The 26029-nt window shown below is 38.2% G+C and overlaps 7 protein-coding genes across 7 annotated transcripts; 5 read left to right on the top strand and 2 right to left on the bottom strand.

Annotated features, from left to right (window-relative positions):
• Positions 1-292: 292 nt before the first annotated feature.
• MELLADRAFT_117366 (uncharacterized protein) lies at positions 293-2783 on the bottom strand (the record flags this gene model as incomplete). The annotated part of the gene is made up of 4 exons (XM_007413350.1): positions 293-1423; positions 1498-1546; positions 1610-2341; positions 2432-2783. The coding sequence occupies 4 exons, from the start codon at positions 2763-2765 to the stop codon at positions 841-843; spliced, it is 1698 nt and encodes a 565-aa protein (XP_007413412.1).
• A 1908-nt stretch (positions 2784-4691) lies between these two features.
• On the bottom strand, positions 4692-5809 carry MELLADRAFT_65713 (uncharacterized protein; the record flags this gene model as incomplete). Its single annotated transcript, XM_007413349.1, has 2 exons — positions 4692-5636; positions 5702-5809. The coding sequence occupies 2 exons, from the start codon at positions 5807-5809 to the stop codon at positions 4692-4694; spliced, it is 1053 nt and encodes a 350-aa protein (XP_007413411.1).
• A 175-nt stretch (positions 5810-5984) lies between these two features.
• MELLADRAFT_117365 (uncharacterized protein) lies at positions 5985-7666 on the top strand (the record flags this gene model as incomplete). The annotated part of the gene is made up of 5 exons (XM_007413400.1): positions 5985-6253; positions 6329-6453; positions 6522-7282; positions 7333-7349; positions 7393-7666. The coding sequence occupies 5 exons, from the start codon at positions 5985-5987 to the stop codon at positions 7664-7666; spliced, it is 1446 nt and encodes a 481-aa protein (XP_007413462.1).
• A 4847-nt stretch (positions 7667-12513) lies between these two features.
• On the top strand, positions 12514-12790 carry MELLADRAFT_90300 (uncharacterized protein; the record flags this gene model as incomplete). The annotated part of the gene is made up of 2 exons (XM_007413401.1): positions 12514-12552; positions 12650-12790. The coding sequence occupies 2 exons, from the start codon at positions 12514-12516 to the stop codon at positions 12788-12790; spliced, it is 180 nt and encodes a 59-aa protein (XP_007413463.1).
• A 903-nt stretch (positions 12791-13693) lies between these two features.
• MELLADRAFT_90299 (uncharacterized protein) lies at positions 13694-16173 on the top strand (the record flags this gene model as incomplete). The annotated part of the gene is made up of 6 exons (XM_007413402.1): positions 13694-13799; positions 13847-14436; positions 14516-15001; positions 15091-15234; positions 15333-15515; positions 15595-16173. 6 exons carry the CDS (start codon positions 13694-13696, stop codon positions 16171-16173), a joined length of 2088 nt encoding a protein of 695 aa, XP_007413464.1.
• A 1553-nt stretch (positions 16174-17726) lies between these two features.
• MELLADRAFT_78600 (uncharacterized protein) lies at positions 17727-20703 on the top strand (the record flags this gene model as incomplete). Its single annotated transcript, XM_007413403.1, has 9 exons — positions 17727-17785; positions 17969-18166; positions 18239-18448; positions 18513-18601; positions 18668-18878; positions 18949-18998; positions 19091-19147; positions 19213-20130; positions 20240-20703. 9 exons carry the CDS (start codon positions 17727-17729, stop codon positions 20362-20364), a joined length of 1917 nt encoding a protein of 638 aa, XP_007413465.1.
• A 1378-nt stretch (positions 20704-22081) lies between these two features.
• MELLADRAFT_109424 (uncharacterized protein) lies at positions 22082-23154 on the top strand (the record flags this gene model as incomplete). The annotated part of the gene is made up of 5 exons (XM_007413404.1): positions 22082-22192; positions 22267-22296; positions 22374-22454; positions 22518-22625; positions 22765-23154. 5 exons carry the CDS (start codon positions 22082-22084, stop codon positions 23152-23154), a joined length of 720 nt encoding a protein of 239 aa, XP_007413466.1.
• Between the last annotated feature and the right edge of the window lie 2875 nt (positions 23155-26029).

The following is a 26029-nucleotide window of genomic DNA, read 5'->3' as shown; positions in this document are numbered from 1 at the left end:
GCGAGCTACGGTAGAGAGCTCCCGGTTCCTTCAACCTCCTTGTTTGTAGTTAGATCCTAGAAGCTGCGTGCTATCACAAGCTTGATGCGGCTCTAAAAGCACGGCGAACCATGACAGATTCCAACGTCTTTTTGGCAGCAATGCATGGATGGTGCTTTGGAGTCGGAAAATAATGGACAAGTTGATTACTAATTCCTTTCACGTCTCAATCTGAGCATGTCAGCTCTCCTTTCCTATAAGCAATCTATTTTCCTGCAGTCATCTAAGATCATTTTTCTCAACTTATGTCTAGGCAGCCTAGAAATCAGCCTATTTCATTGTTTTCTAAAGAAAAAAATAGTAATTTACATCACAAAAAGAAAAAGAAAAAATCATACATCTAAATTGATCTCTAACTATGTATATGATGACGAAAAAAAAACCCGGAATAAAAAAAAGATTAATAAGAAATCAAATACAAAATGATTGAAAAGTTTCTAAAACTTTGGTAACTTTCCTTTTGCTTCACACACATCATTGCAACAAAAAAAAATCCAAAAAAGAACTGACACATTGTTTTAACCCAAACATATCACCATAAGAGAATGAAATCAGAAACACAAGAAGGTTGACATCAATTTGATCACCTGATTTGTTATGTTGTATTTAGCAGACCTGAGAGTGAAGGAAAAGAAAATGAGAAGAGGATGTCACTTTGAGATAACCAGCAAGTATGTTTTCAATGGTTATAGGTCATATAAGGGATTTTGAAGACTACGAATTCCAAGTTGCAAACGAAATACGTGTGAACATAAACAATGATGCAATAAAAATTAAATAAAAAAGACTTCTTCTTCGCAGTTACGGTATATGGGACTTGGCATCCATATATTCACCGAATTCGTCAGGGTGATGATGTACTTCACGATAACTGGGTAAAGGATGTGATACGGGAAAAGGCTCCAATCCGTCGATCTCATCTTCTTCTACCTCCTGGTCAGGTTTGACTTCAAACTCTTCGAATGGATTCAATTCTCGAGTTGACTTGAGGGTATCTGAAAGGTGATCTTTGAGTTCTCCAAGTGACATGACACTGTCACTACGAGAACGTGAATCTTTGGAACGTAGCTCGCGTGATTTACGGATTCTCGATGATGAACTTAATGACTCGAATAACACGGTTTTATCCAGCATCGACATGCCTGCTTCGTTATGAGCTCCCAGTGTGGTGTGTTGAGCCTCGCCTTCAGGGTCAGCTGTACTTGAATAATCTTCGAGTGCCTTGGCCTGCGACTTTGTTGGCTCGGGGCGTTTAGCGGATAACATCCATACACCAAAGATCAGGACGGCGATACAGATCCAAATCATAAAGAGCACCCAGCTGCGATAGATGGGTAGTTCGTGAAGATAGATGAGCGAGTTGATGAATCCACTGGCAGTGTAACTAGAAAACAATCACAGCCGTAAATTCAGACAAATGGTCCAAACACTTTGCGGGTATGAGGATAAGTTACTCACATAGCAAAAAGCACTGGTACGATGAGGGTCGAATCATAAACTTTCAAGCCTGTGGTTCATCATGTCAGATTGAATGACAAGCCTACATATAAAACTATATCAAGATACTCACCTCGATTAAGACACCAGACTTGAAAGATTGAAGTGACAACAAGAAGGAAGCAGATCAAGATGGAAAGTGGGTGAGCGAGATCTTCAGGTTCTCCGCTGCCGTCATGACTGAACCCATTGGTAATCAGTTTGACATAACTCTTAGCAAAGACAAGAGTTTGACCAGCAAGTAAACCAGCAGCAGTACCCCAGAGTAAACCATCTAGTTTGAATAAAGTGTCATCCGGTCGGGTCATTGACCAACGTTCGATGATCTGTTTGAGCGAATTGCGTAAAGAGTTTTTTTGTACGATCATCGGGCCAAAGAAGCGAGCAATGGAGCTTGACTGTGTTCCGGCAGCGCTTCGACCACCACCTCGTCGAAGTACTCGTTCAACGTCTACCTCATCGTCATCAACACCCCGGCTTGAACTCTCGGTATCACGTTTTTCCTGTACTAATTCGAATGCTATACTTGCAAGCCAAACAGTAAATAAGGTGGTGAATTCGAGTAAACCGAGGTAAAGCAGCCATTGTGGTCGGGCCCAGAGTGCTTGGAGGGTAGAGAGGGACATGTTCGCCTCTTGGTCGATACCAGCTTGTCGAATATTGCCAAAGCCAATGACTCCAACCACCCCAAGTATCACGATGGCAGTTCCTAATACATCTCGTAGAGTGATTTTGGTCCCCAAGAGCCAACAAGCAAAAAGAAAATTGAAGATTAAGGAAGTTGAACCAAGTGGGGCAACGTATTCTGCGAAATTTCACGGAAAGTGGACCTTATCAGAAAATGCGCAAACTAGATTTTTAACAGGATTGGTATGATGGAAAGACATTGACCCACCTGATCGCATATATTGAAGTGCCAGCGTGCTTCCGAGAACTTGACTGACCACATAAAGAGCGAGACCCAAGACCCAAACTGGTCTGAGACAATCCTTTGTAGGTTTAGGAGATCTCTGAGCACGATTGAGATCAAGTTTTTGAAGGTTTATTCCGAATGCATTGAGTAATGAAGAAGCAAGAGTGATGGCGAAACCGATGAAGAAATAACCAATTGTATAAGATTTATAAATTGGACCTGGATCGAGTAAGATTGAAGATGTTGAATTGATTGGATTGTCAGAAGCGGTCAAGTTAGATAAGACGGTTGAGGAAAGGTTGAGGGATTGAGACATGTCGATGTTGATGGTAAGAAAGTTGAGGATGAGTGACTCGTTGCTGAGTCCAATTGATCAGAAGGGTCAACAAGGATGAAATCGAATTGGAAACAAATTTGATGAAATCAATTTACACACACACCACATGTAATCACTTCTCTTCATTACCATCGTCGCATTTTCTCATCGATCAAACAGATACCTATTTCCATTCAAAACCATTCATCATCAATCTCGCTCTCACACTACCTTTTAGCTACTGGGCAGCCGTTCTCAAGACAACCACCACCTGAAGAATCAAAGCTTCTATGGTCTCATATACTACTTGGCCAAATCCCGTTATCTCATTGTGCACGCAAATTCATACGATCCTTGGAGTTGATCCATCCATTTAGGTCCTGCAAGGCTTCATGACAAAGAATCTGGCTCAGTGCTTGCTATGCATATTCAAAAGCTCTAGCTTCCTCGATTAACCGTAGAATAAATCGAATTCCAAAAAGATCATAATGGCAAAAAATCTGATTTCCGAAAATGAAGTTTGGTTTGCTTTTAACAGCTAAACTTAAAGGGAAAGACTACGTTATGAAACTAGATTCTTGGAGAAATTGAACATATACACATATCATTTCTATGAACCTTTTAGGCTTTGATCAGTCTCATAAACCATTGGAATTTTATCTTGGGTCCCTCTAGATAACAAGTCACAGTTCAAAATATACCCATGCATCCTGAAATTCTTATCAAGTGATTACAAGATATTGAGTACGGTTTTGTCTCAAGATCTTCTTGATTCAGATAATGTGGACAAACCGCTTAAATAAAATCGATTGTGTTCTTATAGATGAATCACGCATTGACTGCAGTACCAGCTGGAGATCCTAATTTCTGCAAGATGTTGTGGTTGTCTGTTTCATTTTGCAAAGTCTGCATGGTATGGTGGCCTGGATCTGGAAACAAAAACACAATCTCAGGAGTGGGACCCCATGCATCGCTCATCGTGATGAGCCATATCATTTTGATATTGGAGGTACATATTTACAAAGTCTCTGGTGAGTCAAATATCTCTGTGTAAGGAATTTTCCAAACCACAAATGCTAAGCTCAATTTCTTTCTCTCACTCTTGAATTCTCCACTTGATGATCTCTAAGTCTTATTCTCATACGACTGCTCTGACAATGCTCAAAGAAATCCTTCAAGAAATCATTCTGGTTGATTCAAATCACTCATGTTCAATAAATCAATCTTCACACCCCTACCAATCAATTTCACAAACCAACCTCAATAAATTCTACTGTTCTAATCCTAAACCTGAGTGATTGTAAGCCAAAGAAATTAATTCTATGTAGTGATACATACTTGTTCATTAGGATGATCAACTCTTATTGAAACCATCTTGAAATCAAATTTGTTTTTTGTTTTTTGTTTTGTTAAAAAAAAAGAAGCAATTAAATGAATGAAATTACTCCCAAAGATAAACCCCAAAATCTTCCATAACCCAACCCAATAAAAAAACAAAGATAAACTAGGTATGATGAAAACACAAGAGAAAGAAAAGACAAGAATGATGATATAAAATGATGATATAATTACTATAACCAAACCCAAACCAAATAGATAACCTTCAAACCTCTGATTCAAAAACCCAAAGCCAAAAATTACAACAAAATCAAATGGGAATCAAACTCAATACAATTTATTATTACCTTTAAAAACATCAAGATATAGTTTGAGATCTGATCCTAAGTAACAAGAATGATTAAAAGAGGTATGAACAAGCTGACCAAGAAAAGAAATTGAACCAAGAAAAAAAACATAGGGGAATAAGAATGATGTTTTGTAAAGATAAAGACGATGAAGAATGGATATTGATATAAAAGAATCCCACTTTTTAAGCTTTAAAAAACCCCTAATCAAGAACTGATAAGTTTGTTGATCTTTAAGCTTTCACTCTGGACAAGTTTTACCAATCTGATCAAACTGATCATTTAAATCTTCATCCGAAATACAACAACTACAGAGAATCCAATCAAAGAAAGAAATCTTTCTAATCTGATTATTAGAATGAGAAGTTCCTGACCGATTTAAATTCATAGTAGGATACTGAACATGATCATCGTCTTCTGGATCTTCATCAAACTCATCAAACTCGTGTAAATCATCGAACCGATGATCAGTTTGGTAAGAAGTCTTTTCAAAAGGTTTATACTTCATTTGTGGGTTCAGTAAAGGTTGTTGAAATGAAGATCGAGAGGTTTTGGATGATGAAACAGATTGGTTGGTATTCGAAACCAAGGTATCTAACGAATTTCCCGAAAAATATTTACTTGATTTACTTTGATCATCAGGTAAGATCGGTTCGGGGTAATACTTGGATGACGCAGCTGCTAAGATCGTATCTGTTGAACTTGATGTTCTGTGATGCTTCGTACTGGAAATCTTCCAGTCTAACTTTATCTTTAAATCTCGGTTGAATTCTACTTCGTTTGATTCTTCTGTTACTTTACTTAACAAACTTGTGCTTGGCTTCGGCTTGGTTGTGCAGGGTGGGTGGGCTTGGGAAGGGGTGGTCCATTGACAATGTTCGATGAATGCGCTTTGGACTCGTTCGGATCGGGTTAAGATCTCTTGGTCTGTGAATTCGATGCCAAGTGAAGAACTTGCTTTGGTTTGTTGATCTGGTTCTGGTTCTGATTCGATGGGGATAGGTGATTGAACTAATTGGTTTCGAGGGGGATGGTGATGATCTGATGGGATTGAAGGTCTGGTGGATGTTCTTTTAGTAAAGATTGATTTCAGATCTAGTAAGTTGATTTGAGGTTGTAAGTTTGATGAATGGTTTCTAATAGATTTCCTTCTGATCGATTCACGTAATCCTAAACTTTCTAAATGCTAAAAAGACAAACCAATTAGTTGATATGATGACGCGTTGAATGAATTGAAATGGAATGACTTACTTTTTGAACTTTTTTAAATTCTTGATCTTCTTGAAAGTTTAAATAAGAAGTTGAAGAAGAAGCAGAAGATTTGATGGGTGATTTGATTTTTTGATATGATGATGACATTCTCAAGTTTGGTGTAAACTGACTGACTGACTTAATTACAATGAGAAAGTCAAATCAAATGAAACTTGCTAGCTATTATCCGATATCCGACCCGATGATCAGTACTCGGTACTTTAAACTGATAATCTCATTCTATCTCATTCACTCTGCTCAATTGCAATGAATGAGTGTCAAGATGACGATCAGTGCTTTACCATCATTAAGACAACCAGAATCGATTCATCCTGAATTCTATTACACTTCTGATTCATTCATCATCAAAATCAAACATGATATCAATCTTTTAATCTCTACTTTCAAATCAAGCTCTTCAACATCATCAAGTTTAGGTCCATTCTTAAACTTTAAATCGATTTATAAACACTTGGGTTGGAATTTAATTCATTTATCAGTCATTGATTCTTCTCTTAGAAAAGTTTGGTTTAATACAATCATCAGATTATTGTAAGTCTCTCAATCTACAAATCAAAATCATCACTAAAGGAAAAATGATCTTAATTAATACTTTTTTTGAAAAAGTTTAGATTATTTAAAACCTCAGGTCGATCCTATTGAACAAATCGCTGCTTTATTTTCAATTTATACTTTTTGGGGTACTCAATCTGCCATCCTAGACACTAAATTCAATGTGATCATAGATCTAAGTCAGTCTTCAAATCATGTTTCTACAAACCATTTCAGTTCATTAATCATGATGTGTTGATTTATGTAGATATGTTAAATTATATCAAATCGATTCCAAAAGAACTAGGAACCCATCTAAACGAATCATACCAATCTATTACCGATCAACTTTCCACCACAACTACAACTACTCCAATCCAACCTATCAAAACATCTCTTCCTAAATCCCATTCTCATTTAGATCCAAGTTTATTCTCAGCTCGATCCAGTAAACCAAACCGACTCTTACCCAGTCATTCGCTCTACCAAATCGTCACAAACCTCATCCAACAAAACGCTTTCATCATCCAACCCATCGAAACAGCCCTAGTATACCCAAACTTACCAACAAACTCATTCGTCTTGGAATCCACTTTGAACCCATTAAGTTTATCACATCTTCATAGACCATCAACTTATTCAACAAGTTCAAAGGTTTCGTTTTCTGAACATATCGTTTCTACTCAGGACGAGTTGGAGAGATGGAAAGAATCGAATTGGACTTTAAGTGATCTTAGAGAGATTCGATCTCAGTATCTTTTAAAGAAATCTAAACTCATTGAGGATCATGTTGAATTTGATTCGATCTTCTTGGAAGCTATTCGGATGACACTTCAAGTGATTGAAAAGAATGGACCAGGCTTAAATCATCTTTTGGAATCTTCGGATCCGGTTGGAGAAGAACAAGAAGGAGTAGGGAAAGATCGGGATGAAGAGGTTAAGAAACAGATCGCTTTGAAGGCTATTCGATTACAAGATAGTGGTGAAAGTTTAGAAGAATGGGATGAAGCATTGAATTCGTTGAGATCTGTGGGTTCGTCGTCTGCTGCTTCTTAAAAACTGATCGTGTTTTGGTGTAGTCTGGGTTTGATCGATAGTAAGTTACAACATAGTTTGTAGTTTGATCGGATTTGATTTAGTTTAGATATCAAATCTATGTCTGATTGTGTTGAATTGATTTTCGGAAACTTTTCTATCAAGTCAAAAAGTAAAATCAGTTTTGATTTTAACTTTGGTGAAAGAACTATCGATTTGGTGGTGCTTGGAGTTGTAGTGATTGTGCTTGGATTCGTTGGATTCGTTGTGGTGCTTGAATTTGTTGTGGTGGTTGCACTCGTTGTGGTTGTGTTAGTTGTTGATGATGATGGTGTTGTGGTTGATGATGATTTAAAAGTTAAAATTAAAATCAATTGAGATTGATAAAATGATAATTCTTCCCAAATTTGAAATGATGAACTGATGCCTAATTGAAATCCTTCTAATCTACCTTCTAATTCTCCATGAGCAAATCCTAATTGATATCCATCTTGATAAAACCTATGAAAAAATCAAAAACATCGAAGAAAAAAAGGTAGGATATTTATCAGTTTTTTTAAGGTGCAGGTTGCATATGGGTTGCATTGGAAGTCGATCATGCTTAACTTGGTTTCTAGGTAGGTTAAAGTTTCCATTGTGTTTGAGGAAGTTTGAGTGATTGAGAAAAGGTGGAATGGTGGAAGGAATTGTGGAAAGAAACCGAAGTTGAAGGTAAAGGTTTGAGGAGGTTTGAGGGAGGTACATACAACTTATAAATTAGAAGTTAAGTGGTGGGCGCGGAGATACTGCGGCGCACCCCCGAGGACCAAAAAGTGGAGTGCGCGGGGTGCGAGAAGTGCAGCTCAGGTGGTGGGCACGGATCTGACAGAGAGAGAGGGGCGTGCATGGGCTCACATTGCTTTGTCTGGGACGCGCCCAAATAGCAAAGGGCGTTCTTTGGAGCAAAAAGAAGATGGAAAAATATGAAAACATCTTCTTGAAAAGAACAATCAAAACTGTGTTGTATGAGTCTCAAAGACAGAACAGGAAGAAAAAATGTTTCAAGGATATTTGAGATCACAATTAGAAAAGAAGAATTTTTGGTTCAAGGTCAAGGATTTTAGAGTCTAGGACTCAAAGTCACTCATAAGTAAGTGACAAAAACCTATACCGAAGATTGTGGTTAAGAGATGAAGCTCATCATGGAAGTGGAAGAAGGAACTTGCTTTAAATTCGGTTTCAAAGTATTCAACCCAAGACCATAACCAAATTTATGAATGCAATTGAAAAGAATTGCGCAAAAGACAAAAATGGTAACGTATTGAACCATGGAACACATGCTTCAAGATAAGACCTAATTCAATGTATCTTTTTTGGAACAATGGGTCTTTTCGGATCTTATCTAAGACTTTTGAACATGCTTCAATTTTTCCTTACAAGTTGTATGAATTCATAGCCGTATAATTTTTTTGTGTTCCAATGTGTTTTGAAGTTTTGGAGATGATCTATGTAGGAAGCTGCTGAAATCTATTGATAGATATCACATTACCGTTAATTGTGGGTGCTAGAGAGTCTGAGAGAGAGGCGAGCAATTTGACAAAGGCTTTATAAAACTTGCTATACAGATGAGATATTGAGATCTCGTGTCGGCTTGAGCCGATGGTTCTCAGAAAGGTATGTATTTATTGCATCAAATTGTGTCAAGAGAGAATTGCGCAAAAGACAAAGATGATCACGTATTGAACCATGGATCATGTTCCTCAAGATAAGATCCTGATCCTGACTCAAAGGTCACAAGGATATCAGATATCTATCATGTAATAGTTTTCCTGATCATCCTAAATGAATCAAATCAAAGACGCAGTGGATGAAAAAACATAACAGGGATATTTAAGATATGTGCATCAGTCTTAGAAAATATCCGAAGAGACCCACTATTCAGCTGAATAGGACTGCGCAAAGAGACAAATTTATAAATAGCTCATAGATCGATGAAGCATCTCGCATTGTAGGGTCCGATTCAAGAGTCTCGAGACTCGGAGGAACAAAAAATATCTATTCATGATAGGTCTCAGAAGCGTCCTCCGTACATCTATCATTTTTGAAACATCGTGGAACACAAATTGATATGTTGATAAAGAAATCAAACTTTTACGCATGGAAATATGAAGCACGTGCAGAAGATAAGTTCCAAAGGCTCACCCGATGGTCTCAGGAGATGTTTTGGGTACCAATTGATAGCTTTGATCTTTGCAAACCTACGTCTTTCAACAAGAAACAGCTTAAGCATACACGCAGCAGACAGAAAACCCAATGCTTCCTAAAAAAAAACTACAAAGGAGCCCTTTCTTTCTCATCTCCCTTTGATTCAGCAGGTTAGAGTCATCCATCCTTACCGGTGAATCCTTTTCTTCACTCCTTTTGCAGTAAAAATTCTTCAAGAAATATCCATATGCTTACCAGATATTCTTCCTTCTTTTACATATTACGACTGTTAAGGCCTCTTCTTGACTAGATTTATAGTTCAGCTCGTTGTAAAGCCACAAGGATCGTGCGTGGATCAAAGGTAAACAATCCTTCTTATCATCCTTTGAGTTCTGCCGCTTGATTTTTCTTATTTTGAAGATAAGACATTTTATCACATTTTTAAGCTTGAATTGAAGATGTGATAGTACAAATTCTTTAGCACAAGTGTCTCTCCATTGTCATTGGATACTGGATGGAATTGAGATCCATAGATCATAATGTATCCAGGGGATCAAAGCTCTTATTGATTCTTCCTCATATCTTATCATCTCATCTCTCACTATCATCAAAATCCCAGTGATATCAGGGACTTGTCTCCATCATCTTCTCTCTCTTCCTTACCCATCTTTAATCTTGCAGCGCAGTTTTGCTCTTTGTTTTTGGTCTCTGTGAATGTTATCACCTATAGTCACTAACTTGCCTATATCCCTCAGCATAACTTTTTCTATTGATGATTGTTTTGCTCCACTTCCATTCAATATCCTCTCAAACATTTCACAAACCAATAATCATCTTCTTTCTGTGACCGCAGCAGAGAAGTTTGGCATATTTCAACCTACTCTGTCTTTGAGATTTTATTCCTCTCTCATGTCTCTTGGGACATCTGCACCACAATGATTCTTGTACAGATGAGAAATTGTTGTATTCAGATCTTTAAATCTCTTATCTCGGAGTTGGTTCCTTGTCAGGAAGATCCAAATATGATCAACCTTCCCTATATGATATGAAAATATTGACCAAGTTCTGGAACCTATTTAGGTACTCTCAACATTCACCAGAAGCTCTGTGAAAATCCAGATACACTTTAAAGCAAGTCAACAGCTCTCCAATTCTTGTAAGTCTCTCAAGAATAATATTTGATTGTACTTCTGACCAGAAACTGCAACTGATCACATTGTCACATCATAGAAACAAAAAAATCCTATCTTGGTGACCATTTTCCAAAGATTTCCTTGAAGAAATACATCCAATTATCAAGCACAAGGCTAGTTTAATAAGAAAAAAGAGAACACCTAAATATCATAGATAATTGTTGAATTACAGATTAGCTGAATCACTCTCCAGACTCATCAACAAAGCTCAAAAATCAGAAGGTCATGCATATAAGCTTTTCACGGGTATTTGTAGCCTGTCTATGTCTGCTTGTGTTGACAAGTACAATCTTGGCTGAAGAATGTCCTACATGTGAACTTGACTTGAAAGAAAAATATGAGACTCTTGATAGGACTGAATGTGGCCAAGATATAAACTGTCCTGCATGTGGCGAGCGTTACAGTTTTTGTACAAGAAACAGCCTTGAAAAGGTAACCTATTGTGAAGGATGTAAGGAAGAGTTTTCGAGACAAGAAGAAAATTGTGGATATGATCATGATTTGGTTTGTTCTCAATGTGCAGTAGCAAGATTATAATGAAGTTTGAATTCCTCTTCAAGTCAAATCCTGGTCAACATCTTTCAAAATCACTGTGAATACTGGGCCTAGACTTTCTATCCAAATGAAAATAGAAAATGGTATATATTCTGATGATATCAATGTCTTTGTTTGTCCTGTTTGTTGTGGTCCTTTAAGTTTTACCATTGTCTGGGGGTTCATCTTAATTGATGACTTGAATGGAAAGCTTCAATGAAAAAGTAAAATCAAAACGCTAGTGAAATTTTCTTTTATTGAGTTGGTGATGTTCTTCAAGTGTGAAATCATGATATACTTGATGTCAAAAATCATGAAATGTTTTTCTCCTTGGTTTTTCCTTGGCTTTTGGTTTTGCTTATATTTCTTTAGAAATTAAGATATATTCACATGTCACTTGTTGAACAACCTGTTCCACAGTGCGGTCTATGGAGCCTTAAGTGGGGATTGAATGGTGTAAAGGTTTTGTTGGCCTAAACACCAATTCCAATGTGAGACAGATTTTGCACAGCTGATGCGCAGTGTAAACCCATGATGCATACGTGAACAAGGGTTTTTCAGGTGTCTCAGAGTTGTCTCAGGCCACCCCCGGGTTCTCTGGACTACTGAAAATGGCCTATGTACCCCATCATGATAGGCACTTGGAAGAGGTTCCTTCCCGGTAGCAGAGCTGTCCACTAGCTTAGTTCCCAGCCAGAAATCTGGTAGCCTGTCTTAGACATTATCTGGTTGCTAAATTTCAAGATATTGAGTTAAACAGGGCAAAAATTGTTATATTTTACCACAATTAGCAACCTAGAGTGGAAACATTGCCAAAAACACTATTCAAGGTTATCCAAGACCATCAAATTGTGCTTTTCAATCTTTCTCTCTTTCAAAGCCCTGTGCATTACTGCTTGAAGTGGCTGGATGATAAGAGTTGTATTCCAATATGAATCATGTTGATGACAGTATCAGTCTGTGGTCTTAGCAAAATTTCCAGCTTGATTTCATACCTAGCCATCACAAAGAATTCAAATGCCCTACTACCTTGATTGGTCCTGGCTTGAGAAGTCTTCATTCAAGGTATCATTTGTCTTAACACAGGGATTTTTTTAAAAAAGCTGAAAGAAATTTTCAAGGGTTTTTTGCACAAACTGTCAAATCTGGTAGCCTGCTAAACCTGGTAAATACCAAGTGCTCCCACCAAGCATATTGGATAGTAAAGGGTTTAGACAACCTCTTTGTAGTACTGCAGTACCTGATATTCTTTTGCAGTAACATTTTCTAAAACTTTCTTCAGCCAATTTTTCTTTTTAGATTTCATAAGTTTTGATGTACCCCAACTACTTTAGCTTGAGGGTATTTGATTATGTGTAGTATCAACTTTCAAATGTGATCTTGAAGGAGAGAAAGTTGACCAAATATTCCAGATTTTATTGAGGATATCTTGGATTGAACTTAAGCTTAGGGTAGGTTAAGGTACATAGGAACAAGAACCAACGACCAACTCACGAGTCAGACTCACGTTCACTTCACAAACAAACCATCCATCATCAACTATCAACCATCAACAAACCAACAACGCCAACAACAGCAACAACAACGATAACAAAAACAGGATGGGGATCAAAATCACACCATTAATAGGCACTCAAGATTCAAATCAATCATTCTCTTACTTACTAGAAATCGATCAAGGAAAGATCTTACTAGACTGCGGATACCCTGATACATTAAACCAAGTCGAATTAAACAAATACCTAGAAACTTTAGAAAAACTAACACCAAGTTTAGATTTATTAATCTTATCCCATCCATTATTATCTTCATTAGCTTTATTACCATATTTAAAAACCAAATTAAACTTAAGATGTCCAATCTATTCTACTTTACCTACCAAAGAAATGGGAAAACTAATGGTAGAAGAATTTTATTTTCAACTTTCAAATCAATGTCAAACTGAAGTTAATCAAGATGATTTATTAAATCCTTCACAACCTTGGAATCAAAACCTTTCATCCATTCATCATTCAAATTCAAATCAAAATCAAACTCATCCATCACCAAATCAAGATCAGAATGATCAAATCATCGTTGAATCAAATCATGAAATCAAAAATGAGTTAGAAAATCCATCAGAAACGCAAATTAAAACTAAAACTCAAACTCAAGATCTTTGGAATTTATCAATAAAAGATGTTAGAGATTCTTTTAATAGTATCACTGCTATTCGATACTCTCAACCTATTCATCTAGCAGGTTAGTATTCATCATTTATCAAATCAATCCATCTTTAATTGATGTATCTTTTCTTCTAGGTAAATTACGTTCACTTACACTCACAGCACATCGATCGGGTCATACAATTGGTGGTACGATTTGGTCATTAAGGTCACCACTTCATACCGTTAGCTCTTCATCATCTTCAACTCTACTTTATGCTCCAATCTTTAATCATCTCAAAGAACGTCATTTGGATTCAGCTGCTCTTTTATCTTCTACTGAGGGTGGGATGGCGATTGGAAATGGAATGAGTAGGCCTTTGGTAATGATGATCGGTACTGAACGTAGTTTGACTAAAAGCATCAGAAAGAAAGATCGAGATCAAGTCTTATTCAGTGAGTTCATAAAGTTGGATTCTAAAATCATGAGTAATTTCAGAAAGTGACTTATATCACTTCTTTTGATCTTACAGATACTATAGCAAGTACTTTGCGAAGTTCTCATTCGGTTTTCATTCCAACAGATGCTTCAGCGCGTTTAATCGAATTAATCATCATGTTAGACACACTCTGGACAACCTCAAGATTAGAACCCTTTCCATTATGCTTAGTTTCACAAACCGGAAAAGATATGATCACTTTTCTAAGATCATTAACCGAATGGATGTCACCACTTACCCCAACCGAATCTCAATTAAAATCTCGAGCAAGAGATGAAGGTCCAGGTGGGATAGCACTCAGATTGAGAAATCTGAAATTCTTCAATTCGATTGAAGCTTTAGAATCCCAAACGGCTGCTATTCAACCTAAATGTATCTTAGCTGTACCTCTTACTATGGCATACGGATTCTCTCGTAGAATGTTTACCAGACATGTGGGTAAACCTGGGAATTTGGTTGTGCTTACTTCGATGGGAGAAAAAGAAAGTTTGACGCGTTGGCTTGCTGATCAAGTTAATGAAAAGAGTGAGGCTAAGTATGGGAGTGGAACTATACCTGAACCTATTGATTTAAATACTTCAGTTTCCGTCGAAGTAAGTTTATTCAATCATTTCTCTATTGATTACTTCAACAGACACATAAGTTGATTCGCTTTTTTTACTTTTTTGGAAGTTGAAACGAAAAGTGGTTTTAGAGGGAGAAGAACTTGAACAATACCTAGAAGATAAACAACGAGCAAAAGAGAGACGTACAAAACATGAAGCAATGTTAGTTAGATCAAGAAGAATGATAGATGAAGAAGATGATTCAGATCGAATGTCATCATCAGATGATCAAGAGTCGAATTCAGAAACCGAAACACAAGAAAAACCAGCGAGTCGAAAGAAACCATTTACGAAATTAACACAAGCCAAAGTAGCCACATGGGATGAATTTGTAGATGAAACTGAAACGATCGCATTTGATATTTATGTTAAAGGATCTCATCGGATCAAGATGTTTCCGTTTGTAGATCGGAGAAGGAAAGTGGACGCGTATGGTGAAATGTTGAATGTAGATGAATGGTTAAGGAGAGGTGATTCTGTACAAGAGAGTACGATCAAGAATGAAAATGTGGGAAAGAAACGAAAATGGGAAGAAGGAGAGGAAGGAGAAGACGTAAGTTTTTAAATATCAAATAAATCAATTGAATGAATTGTTTATCAACCCTCTGGAATTTCGATTTGATGATTTCTTCGTATAAACAGGGAGTTGAGGAACCACCTCATAAATTTGTTTCTGAAACTGAAGAAGTTAAGGTGGTATGTAAAGTACTGTTAATCGATCTAGAAGGTAAAGCAGATGGAAGAGCATTACAAACGATTATTCCACATATCAATCCCAAAACAGTAGTAAGTCACCTTCGAAAAAAACATAAGATGAACATATAAAATTGATTGAGAAAAACAAAGAAGACTGAGGAAGTTTTGTCTTCTGATTTTGTTTACAGGTTTTGATAAACGGTACCAGTGAAACACATCAAGAGTTCATCTCAAATGTTTCTGCAATCCCTTCATTTACAACCCAAATCTTTTCCCCCAAGATTGGAGAATGTTCAGTAATTGGACATGATACTAAAAGTTTTAGTGTTAGATTAAGTGATGACTTGATGTCTAGTATCAAATTATCAAAGGTAAAGATGAAGTTTGACTATAATTCAATCTCTAGTATATCAGATCATTGATGCTGACTCTGTTTTTGTTTGTGATTAGGTTGAAGGATTTGAAGTAGGTTATTTAACTGGAATCTTACAAGTTTTAGACGAATCATCAATTCCTACATTAGAAAGATTACCGATCGGGTTAAACAATAGTACACAATTAACTAGATATAATCAACGTACATCGAAACCTAAAGATACCGAAAATGAAGAATCTAAATTAGATATAAGTCATCGATTAGATGCCTTACCGATCACTTCTTCTACGATTTTTATTGGAGAAATCAAATTGATTGGATTAAAATCTTATTTAAATTCGATTGGAATCCAAGCGGAATTCACCGGAGAAGGAGTCTTGATATGTGGACCGGTATCCAACAAACCAAGCAATAATAATTCCACCACCAATCCGATTCAAAAAGGAGGTGAAAAGATTAAATATGAAATCTTAAATCAAGAAGAAGGAATTGAAGAAGGTAGTAAAGAATTAATGGAATTAAAAGTTTTGGTCAAGAAGAATTCGAAAGGTGAGTTAAGTATTGAAGGACCGATTGGATTTAATTTTTTTTATATTCGAGATGCGATTTATAGTTTACATTCTAGTATGTCACAATCAAGTCATGGGAAATGAATGAAACATAAGAATGTAATATTTGATCATGATCATCATTCTAGAGTCTACTTGAGCGTTTTTTTTTCTAAAATTTCAAAGTCGATTGGAAAGTTTTAGAATTTAGATTTGAAATTGATATTCAATTGGTACATTGATCAATGTGTTTTGGAAAAAAATTGTAAAGAAGTTTTGATCAAAAAATTTGGAAATGTAACACAAAATAATACCAATTATACTTTGAAAAACTCAACACCAACAATAAGATTTAGTATTAATCTCAATCTGGGTTTAATCATGAAGAGTTTTTATGTGGGTCTGCAGTTTAAGAAAGATCTTGAGTCTTGACCATGTAATCAGATTCATACTCTCAGCTGTCTCATCCCGAGTGTGTCAACCAAGACACAAATTGGGATGTGGATCACTCAACTAGAAAGCTCATGCATAGACACATGTGGTGGCAATAGATATTCAGGAGTTTGAATGAGGAATGGTGTTTCCTGAGTCTGAACCTTGAAGACGATGAACGTATGTTGTGACATGTGCAGCTGAATATGTCCCGTGAGGAATATGTAAGCTGTATGATATGCTACAATGTGATTTCGCGAAAATGTCTCAGATTTAAATGCCTCATTCTCTAAATTCAAATGCCTCATTGTCTTTACTCTCTACCGACAACTTCAACAAGGAGTACTATTGCTCTTCCTCCACCATGATCTCACATTTTCATCACCTTCAAATTCTATTGGACAACACCTCAAGATGATGTACTCTTGTCCATCTCACATGACTCTGAAGGAGTACATTTCGTCCTGGAAGAAACCCGAGCTTCTGCTATCGATACGCGGCCTGCCAAGTTCCAACTATCACATTCGCTTTGTTGTTTGATCAGAAAATGTCACAGTTGACTTCTCTCTCGGCTTTTGGACCACCGGCGCACCTCTCGGATGTAACGATGACTTTGAGATGCTCCGCTTAGTCCCTCAACGTCTTTCAATCATCAAGAGTTACCGCTCTGGACTTTGCCCTCGCATTTCGTCGACCAGACACAGGAAACAGATCAACACATGATCATGACTTGATTTACATGGCCGTCTCCCCCAAAGAAATCAAATTGGCTTTTTTCGTTCACTGGCTATTACCGATCGGTCGAACTGTGGCGTCGAGCTCATTTCGACCTTCCTCATGCCCGCCCCGTACCAATGCGACGTCACCTATACGCTCCGGTCCACGGTGGCGTCCCTCGAATGCGCCGCCTGTCATTGCACTCAAATTTGCACACCGAAATAAGACGCACACCCCGACTCGGCCTCTGTGCATGATTTTTTTTCATCAAATTGCTATCTTAACACCACAAACAGCATCCACCTAGCACCAAAGTGGTTTCTGTGATCTCGATCGGTCCTGCTTTTCTTAACTTCACGACAATAACGACTTCTGATCTTCGATTTCACCACGCCATACTAGCTATCTTCTCCAAAATCGTGATCCCAAACTCGTGATCGGTCCACATTTTTATACGTACAAACAGCAGCACTCATATCCTTGCTTCTCGATATATCCCATCGAACAATATGGAAATGAACATGCCAATGATGAACAGCAGCGATTTGTATGTCGATTCGAATGATCCGTGAGTTCCAAGTCATTTTACCATTTGGTACTTGCAAAGTGGTATGCTGCTGTTTACTGGATCCACCTGCTTGATCCATCCCTCGCAGTTGCATTCTTGCTCGCACCAATGGAACCTATCCGAACGGGACGATGGGTATGGGCGAATGGCTTTTTGGTACATCAATGCTTTTTTACAAAACAGACTCTACTTGAAGCTTATACGCGTATTCTATCCAGGAATCTACAAGCCAACGGATGATGAAGTGACCGCCTGTCAGGCTGCTAACAGTCCCTGGGCAGACGCGATCTCTTACGCCTGGTGGACCACATATTTTATCGTAGCCGCCTTTGTGGTCATCACGGTCTGCAATGCCATCAAACGCTTACACGCTCTCAACCGGTATGTCAATTTTTCAAGCATCTAACCATTTCCTCAGCTACCAACCTCAACTCACTGACACCCTACTTCCAGCTTTGTCAGAATCAATAGTGTTATTGGCTTTTCTCCGCAACTTAGTGCATTTACCCGCATGCTTAGCTATCCTCAAAGTGGATGGTTATTTGGGATGATTCCAAGTGCTGGTCCAAGTATTTTGCTCTTCGGGTTTTTAATCTTCAGTACTCTGGCTTGCTTCGTCCCTCGTCCCTACTACCGTCCACCCAACTTTGGAAGCCCTCCTCTGTGAGTTGTGAGTTGGTCATGATTCAATATGATTTGACTCATTATTATTTTCTACGTTTTATAGTTCTCTAAGATCGGAATGGATTGCGACGGCTATGGTGCCTTGGTTGTATGCATTTGCAACTCGCAGAAACTTTGTGACCTATTTTACTGGTCAGCTTTGAGCTAAAGGGATTCGGTTTCTTCCATCTTCTGATGTTACAGCATTCCATTTTGTAGGCGTTTCGTTGAAAGGTGTTATGGTGATGCATAAGTATGCGCCATGGATCTGTTTATACATGTCTCTGGTTCATACTGGGGCAATGATCATTCAAGCGAAGATGAAGGGACCATGGTCTTACACATGGTCAACCGATGAGTTCTACCGCAATGGTTTTATTCCACTCGTAGCATTAGCATGGCTATGTGTCATGAGCATTGGACCACTCAGGTTCGTGATTGAAATCGATTTCAAGGGTTATCATAAACAATAGTTTTGCTCAAGTTTGGTAATCCCATAGATCTCGATTTTACGAAACGTTTTATTTCTTTCATATCATCGCCGCCATCAGTACGTGTATAAAAGATTATAATCTCTTACTCTTGACGGTACTTCAAAATAATTTTCACCATTGAGTCTGATATTCAATGTCTCCACAACAGCCTTCATCGTTGGCATGTACATTCATCTAGCAGATTTATTAAATTCGTGGCAATATAGTTGAGCCATTCGCACTTTTCCTTGAAAATTCGCAAACATCTCAAGCTGATGACTTTTTTATTAGTGCACGCGGCCGTTGTACTTTGGGGGGTTGCAATTCTTTGGCGTGTAATGGTTATTTTAGTAAATCACGGCTGGATTTTGAAAGGCTTTGCCCAAGCCTCTATCCATTTCTTACCTGGCGATATGTTACGAGTTTCGATTTTAGTTCCCGCATCTCTTCAATGGCGACCAGGATCCCACGTTTATATCCGATTCCTGTCGGTGTATCCATGGCAATCCCATCCCTTCACAATTGCCTCACTGCCTAGTGACATTCAAAGATCATCCGCAAGAGAAGATAGCGAAGCGGCGATGAATGCCAAGCTGCCATCCAGCAGTGAGAAGCCGATCGACCTCGATATGCAAAAGAACGAGATTGTGTTGTTGATCAAACCTCTCAGTGGAATGACGAAGCGACTCCTATCACTAACGCAGAAGGCCGAAACGGGGGGTGCACAACTAGCTTGTATCCTCGATGGTCCTTACTCAGGAGTTTCGGACGAGGTTCGAGCTTGCGATGTTGTGATTATGATTGCTGGTGGTAGTGGAATGTCCGGTCTGGTACCATTGGCATTAAGTTTACAAGGTCGATCGAAGTTGGAGATGCATTGGGCAGTTAGAAATCGAGTAGCACCTGATTCTTGGTTTGACAAAGGATGGATGGAGGGTGCTGATGTCAACATCTATGTGACTGGCAAAGAAGAAAAAGAGAATTCATATCCTGGAGATAGTGTTAATGTGTGTGAGAACGCTCAGAGTTCAGAGACGCCAGTCAAGTCAACTAACGAACAAGACATCGGTGTCACGATTTCGGCCCCAGCTTCTGGAACCGAGAAAGATCGTAAATCGTCTGTGGCTGTGATACATCATGGAAGACCGGATGTAAGATTGATTGTGACCAGCTGTGTGAATAAATGTCACGGCCGAGTTGGTGTTGTTGGTAAGTTTGATCTACAAACTTTCTTTTTGTCACTACCTCACCTCCCGAGTATTATTTGATGCAAAAAATGATCTTATCTGATGATAATTTTTTGAACGCTCCTCATCAGTTTGTGGTCCAAGAAGTATGTCATTGGAAGTCAGAAATGCGGTAGCCAATGCTCAGAAGTTGATTTTGAAAGGAAAGACGTTATGCAAAGAATTAGAATTATATGAAGAAAGTTTCTCGGCTTGAAGTAAAGGGTTGAGTGAGATTCAACAAGCATCATGACTGGACAGGAAAGGACATGGATTTTTAGCATATGATATGGTTTTCTTAATGTGTTTGGTTTTATTCGAATTTTAATCCTGTGATTTTTTATATTTGTCTTATGTTACTCTTCTGAGTATAGTTTCTTTTTTGAAAGTTTCTTTTGTGTTGACTCATTGAATCTTATATGTGAGTTGACTTGCATGTGAATTCATTGTGGTTTAGTTATCCATAAGTTTCTCTATGGTAACTTGAATGGAAAGGACTATGTATACGATTTGATTTGGTTATGAGTGAACAGTGAAATGACGCTAGTTGATTGATATATGACTGAGTGGTCTAGTGAATGAACTGATGGGTTCAATATTATGTTTTTGCTCCATGATCAATACTCGTATCATGAGATTTCAGTTTTCAGTTACAGATTATAGGGACCATATTGTGTTTTAATTTTTGAAAGTGCAATTGATATGACATTACACCTCAAATGAAATGATAACAAGTATTCAACTTCAAACTTCGAAACCACAAAAAACAACTAAATAGTATAATGCACCAATATAGTCTACTTCCATCTTCTATAATTTCTTGCTTTAGTCTGCTCAACTTTGTCAGACATTTGTTGTTGTTGGGTAGATGATCAAAAGGTTCATCTGAAAGGATAATTTTCTTCGTTGGATGCTCTAATCACTTGCAACAGATGCAACACTGATAAGTTTTCATTGCATCTCCATGTTTTGGAGCATTGTTTTGTGTGGTGATCACCTGCGCATCAAGCACACAGAGATCCATTTTTGCATCAATTGTTTTTCATCAAAGTCCGCTACCACCCCGTAGGGCATTGCCGTTGAGGAAATTATTGCTCTGGGGTATTCAGCCTTGGACCTTTCACCCAAACGTAAGTTTCTTTACTTATTCACGTTTCAAGAAACCAGATTGAACTCAAGATTTACAAAAGGCACACAAAGCAGGGACTCATTATTCATAGCTGGTCGGCTATCACAACGTGAACTCATGAACAGGGACAAGACAGGCACACCCACTCTTCTCATTTCTCTAAGAAATAATGGATTGCGCGTTGAAAAGAAAAATGAAATTTCAGAGTTGATTTTGAACCTGATGTGGAGCAGGCAAGACAGCTCAAGGTCCTTCGAACCTGATGCATGTTGTTAAATCCCCACCAGCCAGCTTTTTATCATTGTGTGCCTGAGACCTTATCAGCAAAAACCACTAAAACTCATAGAACGATGATGTTTTCGAGATTTCAGGGGCTGATGAAGTCGATCATGGATGATGCTGACCAGACGAACCCGTTTATGAATCAATAGCTGAGCTCTATTTGAAAGTCTACCTTTCTTACTGCTCATGGGACCTTTCTTAACCTCGAAGCTAAGAAATGGCGGGGAGACTAATTAACAAAGCATGATGAAGAATTGGTACCTGATCATGAATTGGAAGCGAACCTCATGGGTCTTCACTGATGTCTGAATTGATATAAATATAACCTCTTTTCTGCCCGTCACCACAGAGTCTCATCTTCATCCCATCTTCAATCCCACATTTTTTTACAAACCAACTCTATCGCTTGACTACTCTAACCATTTCCAATACGAGTTTTCCGATTAGATCCATCTCCCATCCAAACCCCTTGCTTTTCTTCCGCTCATAATCATTATTTAAATCTCACCACTCATCGTCTCCAATGCATTCTCAATCATCCCGACCTGCATGCATTCGAGCAAAACTTTTATCCGCACTAAACTTATTGGAAAAAGCCAACAAGAATCTAGGAGTCGCATCAAACGATCTCAAAGTCAGTCTTCTACCTTTCTTGTCTGCTGATGATGATGAGCGCGAAATATTGACTTCGTTGATTTCAACTCTCAGGTTTCCAAGGACAGTGTGAAGCCAGTGGTAGTCAGTCTTTCTATATATCGTTCCTTGTTCTTTCAAACCCTGATCTGATTCTTTATTCTATTTTTATGATTTGATAGGATCAATGTGACCCGCTCTTGACTGCACTGGCTAGATGCAACAACACTGTGACCTCTCACAGATACGCGCGTCAAAGATCGGTATGTAATATTTTCACTGGCTTTTTGTATACTCTACCTGTCTGACATGATTTCATTATTTAGACTAAGGTCCCCATCCGTGTCCCAGCTGGATTTCCTACTAATTGCAACTTTAGTCAAAGGTTAATCTGTAGCTTCGAGGATGTGAAGGGAGAAGATAAAGAGATCTTGGTTTGTTGCCTTTCAATTTATTTCTCTCATCCTCTTTGTATCTCCCTGTTATGTTTGGAAATGATGCCCAAGTGGATCACTGCAAGATTCATAAATCCCTGGAGATTTGATCGTACTGACACATCTCATCTTCCTTTAGGCTTTAGAACACAAGCTGCAAACAAGAGCCAAAGTGATGAAGTGTCTAGAATTACTTATCCCCGACTTACCGTCGCCCGACTCACCGGTCTTACAACGTGAAGATGAGCTGATACATTGGTTATTATCAACATCAAACACTCAGTCGGAAGGGGAAAAGAATCTAGAGACAATGGCATCGAGTGGCTCAGGATCAAGATCTATAGTTCCATCTTTGTACAACACGCCAAGTCACAGTCAATCAAGAGAATCAACTCCTTACTCGTATCTCCCGACGCCACCTCTAGCGTCATCATCAATAGGAAAGAGTCATCACTCGAACAAAACTCTTTCTTTGAGCTGGTCAATCCCAAGACCAAGAAGGCTCAAAGAATTCCAGGAGACCAAGTAGGATTAAACGAGTTACTTCTCAGATTGGACCAATCGATGAACTTGACAATGTGCACGAGACTGAACTTCTTCCACCTTTGAATGTAAAAGCTTCTGCTATCAGAAAACTTGGACATTAAGCTTTCTTCTCTAGACCTTTGAGTGATCCAGTTTATTTAGATCAGCCTTGTAATTGACACGCTTTTGAATTCTTGATTTGATTTATTTCTTACACTTTACCTTTTTTGTGCAATCATCTTGTTTTCTTTCTTCCTATTCAGTTTATGTTGTAGTTTAGGTTTCTATGTTGTGTGTTGCATTTCTTATCTAAAGATCCTTTGAAGACATTGTACACATACAAAGCTCTTAGGATGATCAATACTTGGTAGCTCAGACTTGTTTTTATTTTGAAATGATCCATCAACATGTTTTGTGTTGATGCAGAATTAGAAAAACCAAAAATGTTTCCACCCACATCAGATCTAGCACAAGTGACTTGGATGCATTATATGCAGGGAATGAAGCTGGCCCAAAGCAACCAATCATGGACTCATTCTACTTTTGTTTTTTCTCTTGCTCTCAATTTTTAACAAAAAGTCTTCACTTATTCAAGTCAAAATTCAAAACAATTGATCACCCAATAACAAATTTTGAATGGCAATAATGACAAAAGAGTAATCATGTTCAAAACATATTACAAGAAAACCCAATTGTGTGTCTTTCTTGTGGTTCAGCATGAACCCCAATTGTCATGGGGTCAGGGATCTCCGGCTCCTGTACTTTTGGTATGTTGCCTCAGGCAAGCCATAGTGCTCAACCTCAAGACTGGTGTAGCACCAGATTATGTTTTTTGTTTTTGAGTGGGGCCAGGTCAATTTTGAAATTTCAAAAATTCATGAATTTTACAGTGATATGGCTTCATCAATCTGCTACCTCATTGCTTTATTCGCCCATCAACCCATTCACTCAACTATTTATCAATCAAGATCATAGCAACAAGGGCTCTGGAAACTTGACCAGACTCAAGCAGCTATTTCCTTGCAACTTTTGATTGGTCTCAACCGCAGTTGAGACCCATCATCAGTCTGATTAAAGCAACACAACATTGAATCAACTCAAATTAATATCTTCTTCTTATTGACTATGCAACTCAAGAGGTCTCAGAAGGCACAGAGGCAGTGCTCCAAATATTGTGGACCTTCCAAGTGGCCAAAATTCATTCATAACTCTTTGATCTCTTAACTCAGACTTTGATAGAAATCTTGAAGAAAGCTTCTCTCCTGATCAAACATTCCGCTCAAAGCACCTTCACCATGTATCGATCCTATGCCAGTACACTCTCAATTCCCTAAAGTTGGACCTGAAAAAGTTGTCAAGATCCCCTTTGAAAAAGACAACATCAATTGCCTGGACTCAACTTGATGAGGCTATTGAAGAAGCTTCCATCTATTGCAAATCACATGAACCACCATCTCACTACCTAACCACTACTTTGACATACTTGGTGAACTGCAAGACTTCAACTACCACAACTGGCAGCTGAACCTCTATAACCCTTGATCATCAAAAGTTGAATCATATTTGCAACTTGTACACAGCTCATCTCTCCAAGATTGTAATCCAAACCCAGAATTCACAAGTGGAACTTCTCATGCAGCTCTCAAGCCAAGCACATCCATTCCCAGAAGTGCCTGATTCCTGATGGCCTTGTTACATCAATAAATCACCTCTCAATGCATGGCAACTTTGATTTCTGTAAATATATCACTGACTCAATAACTGCCCAGAAATGTAACTCATCTTTGTAAATATACAGTTGCGACCGGGTAGAGAAGATACTGACCAATGCCCATCACTTTTTTTTATTTGTATCTTAAAGACCAGTCCATCAGGCTTGCTTATACCAGGCTTGTTATATCATCAACACTCAGATTTTGCCTGATTTGCCTGACTTTCAAGATCATGTTGTGTATATGATGTTAAATCAATGGATACATCAGCTTTGCATGGGTTGAAAACCATTCAAGAAGTGCATCTATTACACTGGACAAAAACAACCTGATGTTTGTCTATACCAGCGCAAGCATCTTGAAAAGATCACCAGCCTCTGTCTTTGTCTGAAAAAGTACAATGGATGTCATCTTGACAAGATTATTGAATCAGTGTTAGGCTTCTCTGATAAAGAAGTTGTTTGGATTTACCAAAACTCTCCACCCCAATGCTCAGGCCCTCTTTATATTCAACTGTTCTTTGGCTCACAAGTCTTTTGGACTGTGGCACTTTGAGTTCAGAAGATGAATCTCAATCCTGGAGGCAAGCAGGGTTGACATCAATACAAATAAATGCCTCTTGATGATCCAAACATCCCTACACACTTGCAAGGCCAGACCCAATCCATGGTCTTTCCATCCCCCAATTCAAAGATGTCTCAAGGCTCAAAATTCCTTGCTTATCAATGTGCAGTACACAAATAGTCAGGGGAAGCAAAGGATGTAATTTCTTGAGCTACATCTCTCCCCAAGCAATCTTAGGATTCCTTTCCTGAAAGCTTTACAGACAAGATGCCCAAGTTACCAGATGATCACAATGAAATTGACTGCTGTACTTCCAAAATACTTTCAATGTAATTGGCCTTTGTTCAGCAGAAGCCACTTAGAAAATGACTTTTGGGGAGGCTTGTTGTCTATGTATGTTCCCAGCTAAGTTTCCTTGTGAGCTGAATTACATTTGAATGTATTGGTGTTTCATAATGAAAGGTGAGTAACCTTGTAAATTATTTGGTTTTCATTTCTTGACTGCTGATCATCATGAACAATCTCCTTCTTTTCTGTCTTAGGATATTGCAAAGCAAATCATGCTTGTTGATCAATAAGGGAACAAAAAGCTTTATTTGAAAA

The sequence above is a fragment of the Melampsora larici-populina genome (genome assembly GCF_000204055.1).
Source record: "Melampsora larici-populina 98AG31 unplaced genomic scaffold MELLAscaffold_36, whole genome shotgun sequence".
Lineage (NCBI taxonomy): Eukaryota > Fungi > Basidiomycota > Pucciniomycetes > Pucciniales > Melampsoraceae > Melampsora > Melampsora laricis-populina.
Note: the sequence above shows the minus strand (reverse complement) of the source record. Positions and strands in the feature narration are given on the sequence as shown.